Here is a 15904-nt window from a genome sequence, read left to right on the forward strand (position 1 = left end):
TTTAATTCTCATTCTAGATAAACTACACTGTGCCTGACGGGGTAAACAAGGAGCCATCATCCAATCAGACCATCCTGGAGAGCAATTTTTCGAGTGAGTTCGTGAACTCCACCCTGGAGGATGTGCAGCTGTGGGAGATCGACCATGCCATACCCATTGCGCCCGTATTTCTGTATTGCTGTGCCATTAGTTTGGCTGCGATTTCCGCCTTCCTGCGATCTGGATTTATTCTCAAGCTGATTGCCATGCTGGTGGCTGTGATCGCACAGATGACAGTCCTTGGGTACAGTGATCTCTTTGAGATGTACAACGATGCCAACATCACATACGGGTAAGGAAAAATACTTATAACAGAAAGATTCTTACTAACTTTGAACTCTACTTTCTGTTTTTGCAGCTTGCCACTTGAGATCAAGGGCTTCCTTTTGCTCCTGGTAATCATCTTGGTGCTTCACACTCTGGATCGCCAGGGTGAATATGTGGCTCGCACAGATTTCCTCTGGAAGGCCAAGTTGAAGGTGGAGCAGGAGGAGGTGGAGACCATGCGTGGCATTAACAAGGTCTAAATGAAACATTTAAGAAATCTAGAAGCGATTGAACTTGGATTCCTATCTTTAGATTCTGCTGGAGAACATCCTGCCGGCCCACGTGGCCACCCATTTTCTGCATCTGGAACGCTCCACGGAGCTCTACCACGAGAGCTACTCCTGCGTGGCCGTCATGTTCGCCTCCATTCCCAACTACAAGGAGTTCTACGATGAGACGGATGTCAACAAACAGGGCTTGGAGTGCCTGCGTCTATTGAATGAAATCATTTGTGATTTCGATAAGGTAAGTGGCTTACTAATCTTATTTGTATCTTAAAGTTACATCGAGCATGATTCGAGTATGATTCAATCTTGGCTAGATTTTAAGATCAAAATGCTCAAATTGAGATTGTTGAGCACGGTTTTTTCTCTGAGTGTTTCACTTTATTTAATATAAAGAGTTATTTCCTTATGATCGTATTAACTATTTTCATTTCCAGCTTCTCTTAAAACCAAAGTTCAGTGGAATCGAAAAGATTAAGACTATAGCGAGCACATATATGTGTGCCTCGGGCTTGCGACCCGGCAAGGAGGACGGCGCCACGGTAGGTGTAATCTTCTCAAGAACTCGCTCTAGATATAATCTGTGTCTATCTCGTCTACTTCATATCTTTCCAATGCTTTCACTAATCCTGTAAATAACATCCTGACTCGATTATCCAATCCAGTCACGTAGCTTTGCGGTAAGTCTTTAAGGATTTCGTCTTTAAGGTTGTGACATTCGCATCTCAAGGAGATGATGATGATGAAATGCCCACATTATCAGATCCCATCAGCTTCAAAATTAAATGTATCCAATTCAACCGAAGCAAAAACTCGCCGGAATTCAGTTTAAATTCCAACCTTTTCCCCCAATAAATCCCAATCGACCGAATGTTATTTACTGTTCAAATGCCTTTTAATCGCTTCTAAGCGCTTTAATTAAATTTTTACAACTACCAAACAAAGAGGAAATCAAATCACATTGGCCCAACAAAGGCCGGAGCAGACCAATAAAAAAAGGGTCGCCAAATGAGGGTCGAATGTGGGGCGGGGATTGGGATTGGGATTAGCTGAATCCGGAAGCAGGAGGCGGAGGTTTCTAGGAGGCAACAAGCAATGAGGACTAAATCGAATCGGTACTAACGCATTGCTCCTTTTTTTGGTTTTTGTTTTTCCCCATCAAGGACGAGAAGCGCACGGAGGAGCACAACGTGGTCATTTTGGTGGAGTTTGCGATTGCTTTGATGTCCATACTGGACTCGATTAATCGCGAGTCCTTCCAACGATTCCGTCTCCGCATCGGACTCAATCACGGTCCGGTGATTGCCGGCGTGATTGGTGCCCAGAAGCCGCAGTACGACATCTGGAGCAACACGGTCAACGTGGCCTCCCGCATGGACTCATGTGGCGTAATGGGACGACTTCAGGTGAGTGGGTATCCCGGACTCCGAAATTATAGTCATGTATGATTATTTCCGTTTTTTGTTTCAAACATTTTAAAGTAAACTACATACCTTGAATGAAGTGCAGTTAAGAAACATTTAGTATTATATGCAATAAACATATTTAAGCGTTTAATATACTGCCAATTTCAATATATACACAGATTATGCCATTGAGCTAAACAAAAGTGAACAAACAGGGCCAATGATATAATATTCCCTCATTTTCAAGTGTTAGCTAACATTTCTTGAACGGATTAATAGTTAATAGAGATTTATATGAGACAGAGAAACCCATTGAAGCTAGTCTCATCTTCTGGATGATACCATATCAGTTTACAGGGCACTTTAACAAAAACCCAAGAAATCAGACCGCTTGTGTTCAATGTCCATTTATGTTTGTTTAAGTTCCGAGTTGCATGCTAATTAGTTCATATTAAGTAGTGCCATGTGATATAACCAACTCCATTTCTCTCCCCCAGACGACGGAAAACACGGCCAAGATTTTGATGACCGCCGGCTACGAGTGCGAGTGCCGAGGCCTGACTTATGTGAAGGGCAAGGGCAATCTAGTCACCTACTTTGTAAAGACACCTTTCGATGGGAAGTTGTAGATCACCGATCGTCACCCAGTTGCTGTTGATACTATTTAATCTATTTAATGGATATTTATGAACATGTACACGTAGCCTAGGCCAAAAGTCACTTAGAAGCATCTTCTTATTTATTCTTTGAGCTTATCATTTAGTTGTAATGGATTGCAATCGCAGGCATTTAAAGTACGTTGCTCATCACGCGCACAGTTGAGTATTGTTAGCAACAATTTGTTTTTAGTTAGTTGGTAGTGTTAAATTGTTATTGACTATTTCGTACGATTTGTTAGCTAATCTTATGCGAAGCCATCACTTAAACAGCGAATATTTATATTTATATACGATTCGAATTAAATTATGATAGACAATGAAATGCAAATTCAACAGCCCCGCCAAAATCCAAAAACATATCTACTATCTACTATCTAGTATCTGCTAGTTTTCGTTCTCAAGATATGTTTCCCTCTCCACTGCGAAGAGCATACACTAAATAAATCAGTTCGTTTAAACTAATCGATTTGATCAAACGACACTAGTTAAATTCTGTAGGGAGAATCAATTAAAGCTCTATATATTTTTTTACTCGGATGTTTTTTACTACTACTAAACTATTCACTACATCATCTTTTGATATATTTATGTACATAACTATGTAAGAGAAAGCCACCAATGACCAAATGGCCAGGAAATATCAGCAAATTGGATGGGGCCAAAGCTGATTGCATGGTCTATAAACTGAAAACAGTGGATACATGCTTAAATAGCATTACTTAATATATATCAATCAAAATCAGTCATAAGCAAGTTAAATAATTATAAAAAACTTTATTTTATGTTTTTTTGTTTCTATTGAATTTTCGATATAAACTTAAACCCAATACTTGATAGGCAATCTTGACTGTACCCTAATGTAAGCCAACTCTATTATGTTGTGTGTCCTTCTCGTTTTTGCCCCTTTTCCGTACGCAGAGCATCGCCATGATTGAATCAAATTTACTGCCACCGGAGCGTAAATGTTTCAATTTTAATTTCTTCGGGCCGCCCACGGAGCTGAAGCCGTTCACCATGTGGTACCGCAATACGCCCCGGGAGGCCATGTACCGCGCCCAGCCGGATACGCACTTCCGGTTCGACCTGATATGCGCCTTCGTCCTCTTCCTCTCGCTGGCCGTCGTCCAGCTGATTGTAATCGAATTGTAGGTGAGATCAACTCGCATTAACGACCCCCTCGACTCATCCCCGCTCTGTGTTCCTCCACCGGCAGGAACCTGGCCCTTCTTGGATCCCTTCTGGCCAGCTTCGTATCGCTGGCCCTCTTCCTCTACCTGAGCAACATGTCCGTGCCGGACGTGCACGCCTCCACCACGGAGCGAAATGGTCCCGGCCAGGTGGTGGCCAGCAGTCGCTACTTGCGGCTGGCCATGTTCGTCGTGGTCAACATCCTCATTTCGTCCTGCGCGGTGTTCAGTGTGGTAAGTCTTGGCCAAAAGTCTCTTTAACTGACTAGAAGTGGCATTTTATTATACCCATAACTCGAAGAGTTGGAAGGTTTCGTTTCAAAAGTTTTTGAAACGTAGATACATGTTGTATCAGGATCTTTTCTCCGTCCGCATGTTCAGTTTCTATCTAATGTTGAAAAGTTAGTTAAGTAAAGGGTATCTGATAGCCTATAATTATACCATCACTCAAAATAAAAATGTTTAGCAACAAGCTTAAGTTTCAAACACTTTTCATTCTCACTGTTAGTAGTCTAAATAATATTGAGTTAAAAACATAATATATTTCCAAAATATATATTTCCAAATCAGTTATGGAAGATATGAACCACCCTATTTAATTCTCATTCTAGATAAACTACACTGTGCCTGACGGGGTAAACAAGGAGCCATCATCCAATCAGACCATCCTGGAGAGCAATTTTTCGAGTGAGTTCGTGAACTCCACCCTGGAGGATGTGCAGCTGTGGGAGATCGACCATGCCATACCCATTGCGCCCGTATTTCTGTATTGCTGTGCCATTAGTTTGGCTGCGATTTCCGCCTTCCTGCGATCTGGATTTATTCTCAAGCTGATTGCCATGCTGGTGGCTGTGATCGCACAGATGACAGTCCTTGGGTACAGTGATCTCTTTGAGATGTACAACGATGCCAACATCACATACGGGTAAGGAAAAATACTTATAACAGAAAGATTCTTACTAACTTTGAACTCTACTTTCTGTTTTTGCAGCTTGCCACTTGAGATCAAGGGCTTCCTTTTGCTCCTGGTAATCATCTTGGTGCTTCACACTCTGGATCGCCAGGGTGAATATGTGGCTCGCACAGATTTCCTCTGGAAGGCCAAGTTGAAGGTGGAGCAGGAGGAGGTGGAGACCATGCGTGGCATTAACAAGGTCTAAATGAAACATTTAAGAAATCTAGAAGCGATTGAACTTGGATTCCTATCTTTAGATTCTGCTGGAGAACATCCTGCCGGCCCACGTGGCCACCCATTTTCTGCATCTGGAACGCTCCACGGAGCTCTACCACGAGAGCTACTCCTGCGTGGCCGTCATGTTCGCCTCCATTCCCAACTACAAGGAGTTCTACGATGAGACGGATGTCAACAAACAGGGCTTGGAGTGCCTGCGTCTATTGAATGAAATCATTTGTGATTTCGATAAGGTAAGTGGCTTACTAATCTTATTTGTATCTTAAAGTTACATCGAGCATGATTCGAGTATGATTCAATCTTGGCTAGATTTTAAGATCAAAATGCTCAAATTGAGATTGTTGAGCACGGTTTTTTCTCTGAGTGTTTCACTTTATTTAATATAAAGAGTTATTTCCTTATGATCGTATTAACTATTTTCATTTCCAGCTTCTCTTAAAACCAAAGTTCAGTGGAATCGAAAAGATTAAGACTATAGCGAGCACATATATGTGTGCCTCGGGCTTGCGACCCGGCAAGGAGGACGGCGCCACGGTAGGTGTAATCTTCTCAAGAACTCGCTCTAGATATAATCTGTGTCTATCTCGTCTACTTCATATCTTTCCAATGCTTTCACTAATCCTGTAAATAACATCCTGACTCGATTATCCAATCCAGTCACGTAGCTTTGCGGTAAGTCTTTAAGGATTTCGTCTTTAAGGTTGTGACATTCGCATCTCAAGGAGATGATGATGATGAAATGCCCACATTATCAGATCCCATCAGCTTCAAAATTAAATGTATCCAATTCAACCGAAGCAAAAACTCGCCGGAATTCAGTTTAAATTCCAACCTTTTCCCCCAATAAATCCCAATCGACCGAATGTTATTTACTGTTCAAATGCCTTTTAATCGCTTCTAAGCGCTTTAATTAAATTTTTACAACTACCAAACAAAGAGGAAATCAAATCACATTGGCCCAACAAAGGCCGGAGCAGACCAATAAAAAAAGGGTCGCCAAATGAGGGTCGAATGTGGGGCGGGGATTGGGATTGGGATTAGCTGAATCCGGAAGCAGGAGGCGGAGGTTTCTAGGAGGCAACAAGCAATGAGGACTAAATCGAATCGGTACTAACGCATTGCTCCTTTTTTTGGTTTTTGTTTTTCCCCATCAAGGACGAGAAGCGCACGGAGGAGCACAACGTGGTCATTTTGGTGGAGTTTGCGATTGCTTTGATGTCCATACTGGACTCGATTAATCGCGAGTCCTTCCAACGATTCCGTCTCCGCATCGGACTCAATCACGGTCCGGTGATTGCCGGCGTGATTGGTGCCCAGAAGCCGCAGTACGACATCTGGAGCAACACGGTCAACGTGGCCTCCCGCATGGACTCATGTGGCGTAATGGGACGACTTCAGGTGAGTGGGTATCCCGGACTCCGAAATTATAGTCATGTATGATTATTTCCGTTTTTTGTTTCAAACATTTTAAAGTAAACTACATACCTTGAATGAAGTGCAGTTAAGAAACATTTAGTATTATATGCAATAAACATATTTAAGCGTTTAATATACTGCCAATTTCAATATATACACAGATTATGCCATTGAGCTAAACAAAAGTGAACAAACAGGGCCAATGATATAATATTCCCTCATTTTCAAGTGTTAGCTAACATTTCTTGAACGGATTAATAGTTAATAGAGATTTATATGAGACAGAGAAACCCATTGAAGCTAGTCTCATCTTCTGGATGATACCATATCAGTTTACAGGGCACTTTAACAAAAACCCAAGAAATCAGACCGCTTGTGTTCAATGTCCATTTATGTTTGTTTAAGTTCCGAGTTGCATGCTAATTAGTTCATATTAAGTAGTGCCATGTGATATAACCAACTCCATTTCTCTCCCCCAGACGACGGAAAACACGGCCAAGATTTTGATGACCGCCGGCTACGAGTGCGAGTGCCGAGGCCTGACTTATGTGAAGGGCAAGGGCAATCTAGTCACCTACTTTGTAAAGACACCTTTCGATGGGAAGTTGTAGATCACCGATCGTCACCCAGTTGCTGTTGATACTATTTAATCTATTTAATGGATATTTATGAACATGTACACGTAGCCTAGGCCAAAAGTCACTTAGAAGCATCTTCTTATTTATTCTTTGAGCTTATCATTTAGTTGTAATGGATTGCAATCGCAGGCATTTAAAGTACGTTGCTCATCACGCGCACAGTTGAGTATTGTTAGCAACAATTTGTTTTTAGTTAGTTGGTAGTGTTAAATTGTTATTGACTATTTCGTACGATTTGTTAGCTAATCTTATGCGAAGCCATCACTTAAACAGCGAATATTTATATTTATATACGATTCGAATTAAATTATGATAGACAATGAAATGCAAATTCAACAGCCCCGCCAAAATCCAAAAACATATCTACTATCTACTATCTAGTATCTGCTAGTTTTCGTTCTCAAGATATGTTTCCCTCTCCACTGCGAAGAGCATACACTAAATAAATCAGTTCGTTTAAACTAATCGATTTGATCAAACGACACTAGTTAAATTCTGTAGGGAGAATCAATTAAAGCTCTATATATTTTTTTACTCGGATGTTTTTTACTACTACTAAACTATTCACTACATCATCTTTTGATATATTTATGTACATAACTATGTAAGAGAAAGCCACCAAAGCGCACTACTCTATAAGATACATCTTGTGTACCTATCGCATCCCAACAAACCAACCACTCGATACAATACCTCCGATGAAAACTCACCTGCTTAGATGCGATACCATCAACCGAACTCTCAAGATTCGAAACTGATTTCGAAGTATCTGCGCTGGAATAAATGAACGAGATGTTTGTTGGCACACCAAACACGCTGCAGTAGATTCATTGAACAATATTTGATATTATCGGACAATTTAATTGATTTTGATTAAATGATAAATAAAGGAAATCAATAAAATATTATTATGTATTCAAAAATGCCGTGTTTTCTCTTCTACCATAAACGCTTATGACAGGATTATATCTTTAAGTAAATATAATATACACATTAGCATGGAAATTACAACTCGACCGGCAGTAATTTTCAGAGGAATCACTTCTTATGATACCATGGTGTTGAATGACTTAAAATTCGATCTTGAGCGCCTATTGTGTTGTAATTGAAGGGGTGGGGGAGTTTGTTTATATGGTCGTCTGCTGTGAAGGAATTTGTAAAGTGCTTCGGCGGCTCGGATTGCAAACAAATCTTGTAAGCAAAGCGTAGACAGTCTTCAGTGCTGGGTCAGCAGAGTTTCGTCTCTGGCAGCCCTCGTTAGAATTGGATCGAAAGGAGCTGGCTCAGCATTCTCGGGATCGCGAGTAGCCCCATGGACATGGCTACACTCGTATGTATACACACGACGCATGCGCAGACCTCGGGACTCCGCCGAGATCCCTACTCCAATGTGTGGCTTCTTTGCTTCAGTTGCTGTCGCGATCTTCCAAGTGACGGAGCTCCTCGTGAGAATATACGCATCTATATTTTTTTGAAGTTTCAATACTAAATGTGTTCAATGTTAAATAAGTTGTGCTTATGAAAAGCCTGGAAAGTTATAATCGTATTCCTAATTAATCGCGAATAATCGCAAGTTCATTTCCGCATGGATTTTTAAACCGTCTAAACAATAAAACATAAAAACAATTGACATAGGTCGTGAAATTGTTGTGCAAGTCAGTGTGTTTTTCATGAGCAGATCCACATTAACGAAGGAATCAGCACACATTTCAACAATTTGTGAAAAACACGTTTATTTTGAAAGATTGTGAGTGGAATTTGAGCTTAAGACTTGAAGATTGGCACACCGGATGTGCCTTAAGCACACGAAAAAACATGTTTTTCTCAGTTTAAATACAAAATGTGTATTCGTATAACAAAATTGTACTAACTAAATGGTCTTAGGGCTACGCTTATTCCTTAGATATGATCAAGTCTGGCTTACTAAACATTTATCAACTAAGGATTAGGATAAAATTAGGTTTTAAAGTAAATAATTTTTAAAATGTGCCAAGTGCATGGGAGATTCGTGTAGCTCATATTCGAGTTTCCAGCTTATTTAACCTAATTTTAATATGTTAACTAAGATAGAGAGTTTTAAGTGCACCCTACCAATTGAGAGCTAAAACAATTAGGGAAAAACAAAAGGTGTAACAAATCACAGAGCAAACTGCAAATGAAATGAGGAATCTAGCGATGCCGTGGTCACGTCTCTAGAAGTGCGGCAGGCAGACCTTGCCGGCAAAGAGCTCGGACACGACGGTGATCCACAGGGCCAGGACGAACATGATGTAGGAGATGCCAATCTTGAATGTGTTGGGCAGCTGGTAGGCCTGTCCGCCGATCTCCTCTACGTGGAATCCCAGCGGGAAGACGACGGCCGCCATGCAGAAGAGCACCATGGCCGTGAATCCCACCCAGCGCGCGTACGGAATCACATTCCGGTTGCAGGAGGACGACGCCAGCAGAATGACGGTGGTGGTCACGCAGATGCAGCCCACAAAGATGCAGATCAGTGCAATTAGCCACTCCGGCTGCAGCTCGGGCGTATAGCACACCTGCGGTCGGTTATATAGCGTCATGCAGGTCCACATCAGTCCCAATCGGATGTCACCTGCAAATATCCAGAGATTTGAGATTCATCTAGAATCACTTCCTTGTTTGCCATGTTTACCCGTTCCGGACTCCGTGATGATCCAATCCGGCAGCGCCAGACTCACAATCGCAAAGACATCGGCTGCCATGAAAAGCGTGGCACTAATTGTAGTTAGTTTATCCATCCTGATGCGAAATTTAGATATATTTTTATCCGCTTATTTATGTTTTCTTTTCTACTGCCCGCAATGCACTAAAAAATGCCAAACGGCGATAGCTCTGTATATACTAAACGAATGAACTAGTAATTGGAACTAGTAGTACAACTAGTTCACAGCTAGGCGCGTACATTTGAATTAGCATTTCAAAACATTTTCTTAATTTGATGCTGCTATTAAACTACGTTAAAATGTTCGATAAAATTACAAGTAAATTGAAAAGTTCAGATGCTCATCAACAATACTTAATGGCTTATATTTCCTATTGCTAATTAGAAGAGCAAAATTGCTATAAAACAAATTAAATACGTTGCAATTTTAAAAATTCTGTTATCCTTATTACATTTTTAAGTGTTGGCTAACTAAAATGAGGGCTTTAAAAAGTATTGAAAAAGTATTATGCAATTCATCCAATTTAGACAGCAAAAAAACTCCACAAATTTTAATTTGGTAAAAGATCAAATAAACCGTGAAAAAGATTGATTAGGAAGAATAAGTTCGCCAAGAAGATCGTAAGTATTCACTAAACTAATACAAAGCCCTGGCAAAGAGTGCATAGAACATTATTAGCCAAGAATTTATCCGTTCGCCATGCACTGGCATTAGAAACTGGCTGACTCGTGTGGAAAAATAGAGTTAACATTCCAATTATAAGTGAGGGAATTGAATGTGGCCACGTCACATCCACCTGGCCGCCGCTGACGTGTCCTTAGTGTACTCAGTTCGTCCAGGTTGACCCAGGTTATGCCGGCCAGCGCCACAAACGGGGTGGGTTCCGTTCAGCTGGACAGGTGGATGGGTTGATAGGTGGCCAGTGGCCATATCTGCCCAGTGAAATCTATTGGGCAAGCCGGCGGTGTATGCCCCATAATTGCCGCTCGGGAGCTTGTGGGTCTGGCATTTTTTTATCGCCCGCGGGCCATGTAATTGTCGTATTATTATTAGCAAATTTCATTTGCATTCATTCACATTTCGGATGTGCAACGCAACATTCGCACGGTTCGGCTATCCTCCGGCATTGAATTGGATTCGATTGGATTGGATTTCGTCGCGACATCGAGGAGCCCCACGCACGAAACTCGATATCAGCTCGAAATCCTGCGGCGGAGGGTCAGCCACAAATGGAGATTTATTTGTTTGTTGATTAGCTCGGTTCCTGTTTACAAATGGATCTAAATTATGATGGGCCGCGGTATCGGGAAATTTGATTCACTTTGAAGCACATGAAAGTGAAAGAGTAAGCGAGCACGGCAAGAAATTTTCTGGTCTTAGGTTTCATATTAAGTTCTATAAAGCTTAGCCAATTTCAAATTTTAATTTTATATTTACACAATATTTGTATCTCAATTTTAATATTTTTTCATATAATATATATATTTATTTTTTTATTTAAACTGCGTTAAACTTTTTTGTTTAACCATTCTGCCCACCCCATGCCTACTAATGTTACTCCTCAATTTTCTATTTACAGTGAACAAGTTTTGTCGAAAGTCAATTAAAGCCACCAACTTCGCGCAATCGGAAAGTCCAAAGCAGCCATCCTAAACCGCAGGCAAACAATAACTACGCTTTCGTATACAATTTTCAATTATATTAAAGGAAAGGGAAAGGTGCTTGCTGGCAGTTCTCAGCACGACATGGTCGTGTCCGAATCAGAATCCGAGTTGCTGTCCGAGTCCGAGCCTCAACCTATGAGTGAGCGCCAGGCTATCGACGGGTAAGGTTACTAACTAAACTATCATCTACTACTATCACTAATATACTTAATGAATATACAGAAATCTAGAAAACCTACTCAGTACTCGTGCTGATGAAGAGGAAACTGAAAGCAAAGTTAATAATCCAGAAGATACCAACAAAGAAGAAGTCGATAGTTCGGATAATGCAGAACCCAAGGATCTAAAGCATAAGCACGAAGATTTGAACAGTCCAGCAAAGGACGATACAACCCGACCTCTTGTCCTCGAACAAAGGCACTCGCTATCCATGTAAGTCTCATCGAATATATTCTATAATTATTAGTTTTAATCGTAATTTTATTGAATTTCAGTGCTGAAACAAAGAAGCGCAGAGAGATTGCTTTCTCCAACGAACTGCTTTTCATACCCAAAGAACTCGCGCGCAGCGAACTTCAGCAGCGCACAAGGACACTGACTAAATACGCCAAGAATCGGGAGTACCATCTCCGAATGCTGAAATTTCCGGTGGGTTCGGGTCGTCCTCGCTACGTGGCTAAGAAAATGAAGGAGGCATGTTATCCGAGATCCAAAGAAGCCGACATTGATTCCGAAACTATGGACATTAAGCAGGAAGAAAGCATTGATGAGCCACCCGAAGTGTCCCAAAGTCCAAGGGAGTTACCCCTTAGCATGCCCGATCTGGAAACAGAAATCGGGGAGCAGAGTCAACTATGCGATAATGATGAAATGAACATTAAGCTGTACGACTTTGTGAAGAAGGAAGCCGAGTCTGACTCGGAATCGGAAAAGATAAGCCGCAAAATCCTGCAGAGCCAGCGTGAAAGTGTGATAAGAACTAGCAACTCCAAACGCCAGCACTATCCCTACTTTTCCTGGCACAATCCAGATTCGAAAGGGGAGCCGGAAACCGAAGTGGGCTGCTGTGACGTGGAGTGCCTGACGATAGTGAAGGAGGAATTGGACGAGGAGGTGGACGAGGAAATGGAAGAGGAGCTGGTGGTGAAGGAGGAGGAGGAGGAGGAGGAAGTGCCACATACCCAGGAATTAGTGAGTCCTGAACAGGTTGAACCACCACCAGAAGAGGAGCCTGAGTCACCTGAGCAACCACAGGCCATCGGCTTCTTTTACTCTTCCACACAGAACCAGTTAATCCACGAGCCTGCTGAAGTTCCAGTGCAAGACCTGGCTCCCGTGAGATCGGAATCCCCTGAAGATTTCGGACAAACGGCACTGCGTCAGCAGCTAATTCACCACATTGTGCAACCGAATGTGTGCAACGAGGATGCGTATCACCCATCCATCACTTGCAACAATAACGCCGCCGATCGAATGAATCAAAATCTCGGGCCACATCCGACTATTGAGGCTTCTGTCGCCCACGAGGCATCCTTCCAATGGAATCCCCAAAACGCTGATAACTACACCAATCAAAATCAGCTATTCCACAAGCAGCAGCTGCACATCCAGAATCAACCTGCATACCTGCAACATCAATTCAAGCTGCCGGCCAGTCAGCAGCAACACGAAGCGATTTTCCAGCAACAGCAGCAAGCAGGCAAGGAAAATCTGCAGCAGTTGAGAGTCTTGTATCAGCGGATCAAGAACCGTGAGAGGAATCAACTGCATCACCTGAGCAAGTCCATGAAGAAGGTCTTGGATGAGCGTCTGATCTGCGAGCGACAGCATGCGGAGGAGAAGCGATTGTTCCAGCTCAAAATGGAGCAGTTCAAGAAAGTGGAGGAGAAACTCAAGCTGGACAGGGAGCAAATGCAGCGCCAATTGAGATCCGATATGAAAACTCTCGAGCTGAGGATGGCTGACCAGCAGCGCCAGCTGGAGGAGAAGTCTCTGGCCTGGTCCTGGCACCAGCAGCAGCAACTCCAACAGGGGCAACTCCCACAGCAGCAGCAGCATTTGCAGCGGCAACATTTGCTGATACAACAGCAACCAGAAGCACAACCGCAGCAGCAGCAGCAGCAACAGCAGCAGCAACAGCACTTTGTGCATCAAGATGCCCATATGAGCCCGGAGACCTACATAATGCAGCAACAGGCCTTCCTGTACGATCCATCCTACATATACTCAACTGCCTACCAGGAATCAGTGGCGTATCAACAGCGCATCCAAGCCTACCATGAGCAGCAGAACTACCAAGCACCGGAGTCGCATACCACGGCAGTTGAGCTGCCGCGAAGATTTCTCCTTCCGCCACCTCCATTTTGCCAATCCAGCAGCAGGACCTGCACCGAGGTTAGTCCCTCTGTCCCTAAAGTTAGGCGTTGTCGCACAAGGATTTCCGAGCTGGGATCGGATCCGTATCATCGCCAAATGAGGACTCCCTTGCCGCCAGCCTCGCTGATCTTGCCCGGCCACCGGAATCCGCAATCCCAACCCCTCGAGCCCAGAAACGACCACTTCGGAATAACCTCGGTCATGTCCAACTACGTGGCTAGCTTTATGAACATGCAGGCTGATCGATAATTACTTTTAATAACAATTCTTTGTTTAACGAATATTACTTGTGATATAAGTCCAAGCTGCTCTAGAAACTGTGAGAGAATTCATTTTATGTAACACTAAGCTTTTTTTTGTGTATCATAAAATATTTATAAATAGGTTTTAAATATTACAAGCTAATAAACGAAAAAAAAAAAACACCCTTAAAAGTTCCTATCTCCTCATTTTACAAGAATAAATATTCTCACTATTGAAGGTATAAGAATGAAATCTTTAAATATTTGTTTATTTCAATTAAGAAATAGGAGCAAAATTTTATTACACTTTTTTCTTTTACAGTTCTATTCCTTCCCTAGCGACCATCTCTTGGAGGAGCTCGCACCAAGCCGGGATGCCAGAAGCAGTTGGAGCAGTTGCAGCGCGGACAGTGCCAGCAGTTTCCGCACTTCATGCACACATTTCCGGTCGCATGTTGGGGGGGCGAGGAGTAGGGGGAAGGACCTGGTACGGATGCGCCACTGTCCCAGAGATCCTTGTTCCGGAGACACGAACGACTGCGCTTCGGGCTGGCCGAACGAGCTCTGGACATCCCGGCGGCGGAGGCAGATGTGGATGGCGCGGATGGAGACAAGGATGGTGGTTGTGGTGGTGCAGCTGGAGGAGCACAAGGAGCTGCCGGCGGACAATGAGGCTCTCTCTTCGCCGAACTGGCATCTGGCTGATCTAGAAACCTAACCGTGGGCGCATACAGCTGGAAGGCCAGAGGCTGGGGGAGCTGCAGCTCACAACAGGACCTCTCCCGTTCCTTGCGCAATTCGGACAGCAGGCGGTTGAAGGAGAGGTCGTACTGCACCAATTGCTGCAGCGGCAGCTGCGAGTCCTGTGCGGGATTCGTCAGCAGCTGCTGATGCGGCAAGTGCTGCGGTTGGGCCATCGGCACCAGATTCCACGATGGCGGCACTGGAATCATGCTGCACAAGTAAACGGGCTGATTTAAGCCACCATGGGAACTGGGTGGTGCCAGGCAAAAGATCTGCGGCATCGCTGTAGCTCCTTGAGCCAACGATGATTCCTGTTGATAGCATCTTGATGGCTTTGGCTGCGAATCGCATCCAGCGTAGGGTCCTCCGGCTGAACAACTCTGGCCATGAAAGCTGCAAGGAGAGGCCTGGATGGGATTGGGCATCGCAGTTGGATATGGATTGGCACTAGGACTGGCACTTGGAGCGGCTGTACCTGGCTGGCCAAACCTATCCAAGCCACCATTGAACTGGGTACAGCTCGAGCAGATCATGTGATTCTTGTACTCATCCAAATTGAAAGAATTCGGCAGTGGCACATTGCAGTCAATGCTGGAGAGGAAGGGATTAGGAATCAAATTACTTTCCAAGGAAATTCATGTATAAATTACCTCAAACCCTCTGGACACTCGGTGACCAGGCACATGCCCAGTCGCGGTGGCTCCACCTCGGACTTGGAGGACACATCGTTGGTCGACAGTGGAGCATAGGACATGGTGAACTGATGCTGTGAGTTTCCCTGCGACTGTAGGCCACCGCCGCTTCCATTGGCGATCAGCTTGCCCGACGAGGTTGCATTGCATCCGTGCTCACAGCTCTCCGTGCAGAACATCTTCAACTCTTCACCACCCGGCGAGGCTAACTCCCGGATATGACAATTTTGTGTACATGTTAAAGCACAAAAGGTGTAGAAATGTTTGACATCATAAAGCTGAGACATACTGATTGATACCAAACTTGCTGCTCTACTATATAAGATTAGAATTATATTAAGAAATAAATATTGTTTCCTTCATATATATATATAATTTATATTTATTTATATTATATATTAATATGGTTCTAAA

General features: G+C 43.2%; 5 protein-coding genes across 10 annotated transcripts in view; 3 read left to right on the forward strand and 2 right to left on the reverse strand.

Moving 5' to 3' along the window:
- Positions 1–3186, forward strand: part of LOC6738764 (adenylate cyclase type 2) — a 39499-nt gene extending 36313 nt beyond the window's left edge. The window contains exons 15-21 of one of the 2 annotated variants that reach the window (XM_016171752.3): positions 18–331; positions 398–560; positions 619–831; positions 1028–1132; positions 1256–1270; positions 1754–1996; positions 2494–3186. In XM_016171752.3, the coding sequence (XP_016032576.1) occupies positions 18–331; positions 398–560; positions 619–831; positions 1028–1132; positions 1256–1270; positions 1754–1996; positions 2494–2625 (1185 nt within the window). In that variant the 3' untranslated portion in view covers positions 2626–3186. The remainder of the gene's footprint in view (positions 1–17; positions 332–397; positions 561–618; positions 832–1027; positions 1133–1255; positions 1271–1753; positions 1997–2493) is intronic. The other variant, XM_016171753.2, reaches the window with a different exon arrangement.
- On the forward strand, positions 2674–8011 carry LOC120284755 (adenylate cyclase type 2-like). 3 transcript variants are annotated; one of them, XM_039293388.2, is made up of 10 exons: positions 2674–2813; positions 3574–3800; positions 3869–4076; positions 4454–4767; positions 4834–4996; positions 5055–5267; positions 5464–5568; positions 5692–5706; positions 6190–6432; positions 6930–8011. In XM_039293388.2, exons 2-10 carry the CDS (start codon positions 3583–3585, stop codon positions 7059–7061), a joined length of 1611 nt encoding a protein of 536 aa, XP_039149322.1. In that variant the 5' UTR covers positions 2674–2813; positions 3574–3582; the 3' UTR covers positions 7062–8011. The 3 variants fall into 3 exon arrangements, with proteins under 3 accessions (XP_039149322.1, XP_039149323.1, XP_039149324.1); XM_039293389.2 differs by lacking the exon at positions 5692–5706; XM_039293390.2 differs by lacking the exon at positions 2674–2813 and having other exon boundaries at positions 3672–3804.
- Positions 8012–8456: 445 nt separating this feature from the next.
- LOC6738768 (putative mediator of RNA polymerase II transcription subunit 12) lies at positions 8457–14245 on the forward strand. Of its 3 annotated transcripts, none has more exons than XM_016171754.3 (4): positions 8457–8835; positions 11352–11597; positions 11659–11868; positions 11931–14245. In XM_016171754.3, the coding sequence occupies exons 2-4, from the start codon at positions 11518–11520 to the stop codon at positions 14059–14061; spliced, it is 2421 nt and encodes an 806-aa protein (XP_016032588.1). In that variant the 5' UTR covers positions 8457–8835; positions 11352–11517; the 3' UTR covers positions 14062–14245. The 3 variants fall into 3 exon arrangements, with proteins under 3 accessions (XP_016032588.1, XP_044778731.1, XP_044778730.1); XM_044922796.1 differs by lacking the exon at positions 8457–8835 and adding an exon at positions 10589–11117; XM_044922795.1 differs by lacking the exon at positions 8457–8835 and having other exon boundaries at positions 10589–11597.
- Positions 8907–9939, reverse strand: LOC6738767 (uncharacterized protein C16orf52 homolog A). The gene is made up of 2 exons (XM_002085531.3): positions 9742–9939; positions 8907–9681 (listed from the first exon to the last, which is right to left on the reverse strand). Exons 1-2 carry the CDS (start codon positions 9845–9847, stop codon positions 9281–9283), a joined length of 507 nt encoding a protein of 168 aa, XP_002085567.1. The 5' UTR covers positions 9848–9939; the 3' UTR covers positions 8907–9280.
- Positions 14246–14317: 72 nt separating the features above from the next.
- LOC6738769 (proline-rich protein 36) lies at positions 14318–15775 on the reverse strand. Its single transcript, XM_002085533.4, has 2 exons — positions 15449–15775; positions 14318–15389 (listed from the first exon to the last, which is right to left on the reverse strand). Exons 1-2 carry the CDS (start codon positions 15667–15669, stop codon positions 14390–14392), a joined length of 1221 nt encoding a protein of 406 aa, XP_002085569.1. The 5' UTR covers positions 15670–15775; the 3' UTR covers positions 14318–14389.
- Positions 15776–15904: the final 129 nt, after the last annotated feature.

Source organism: Drosophila simulans, chromosome 3L, assembly GCF_016746395.2.
Source record: "Drosophila simulans strain w501 chromosome 3L, Prin_Dsim_3.1, whole genome shotgun sequence".
Taxonomy (NCBI): Eukaryota; Metazoa; Arthropoda; class Insecta; order Diptera; family Drosophilidae; genus Drosophila; species Drosophila simulans.

Bases quoted from the DNA above. Each gene is read 5' to 3' on its own strand.
- LOC120284755 (XM_039293388.2), top strand. From the start codon at position 3,583: ATGATTGAATCAAATTTACTGCCACCGGAGCGTAAATGTTTCAATTTT. The intron at 3,801-3,868 runs GTAGGTGAGATC...CTCCACCGGCAG, and splicing joins CAGCTGATTGTAATCGAATT to GAACCTGGCCCTTCTTGGAT. The intron at 4,768-4,833 runs GTAAGGAAAAAT...CTGTTTTTGCAG, and splicing joins GATGCCAACATCACATACGG to CTTGCCACTTGAGATCAAGG.
- LOC6738767 (XM_002085531.3), bottom strand. From the start codon at position 9,847: ATGGATAAACTAACTACAATTAGTGCCACGCTTTTCATGGCAGCCGAT. The intron at 9,682-9,741 runs GTAAACATGGCA...GGATATTTGCAG, and splicing joins CATCACGGAGTCCGGAACGG to GTGACATCCGATTGGGACTG.
- LOC6738768 (XM_016171754.3), top strand. From the start codon at position 11,518: ATGGTCGTGTCCGAATCAGAATCCGAGTTGCTGTCCGAGTCCGAGCCT. The intron at 11,598-11,658 runs GTAAGGTTACTA...ATGAATATACAG, and splicing joins GAGCGCCAGGCTATCGACGG to AAATCTAGAAAACCTACTCA. The intron at 11,869-11,930 runs GTAAGTCTCATC...ATTGAATTTCAG, and splicing joins CAAAGGCACTCGCTATCCAT to TGCTGAAACAAAGAAGCGCA.
- LOC6738769 (XM_002085533.4), bottom strand. From the start codon at position 15,669: ATGTTCTGCACGGAGAGCTGTGAGCACGGATGCAATGCAACCTCGTCG. The intron at 15,390-15,448 runs GTAATTTATACA...CTTCCTCTCCAG, and splicing joins GAGTGTCCAGAGGGTTTGAG to CATTGACTGCAATGTGCCAC.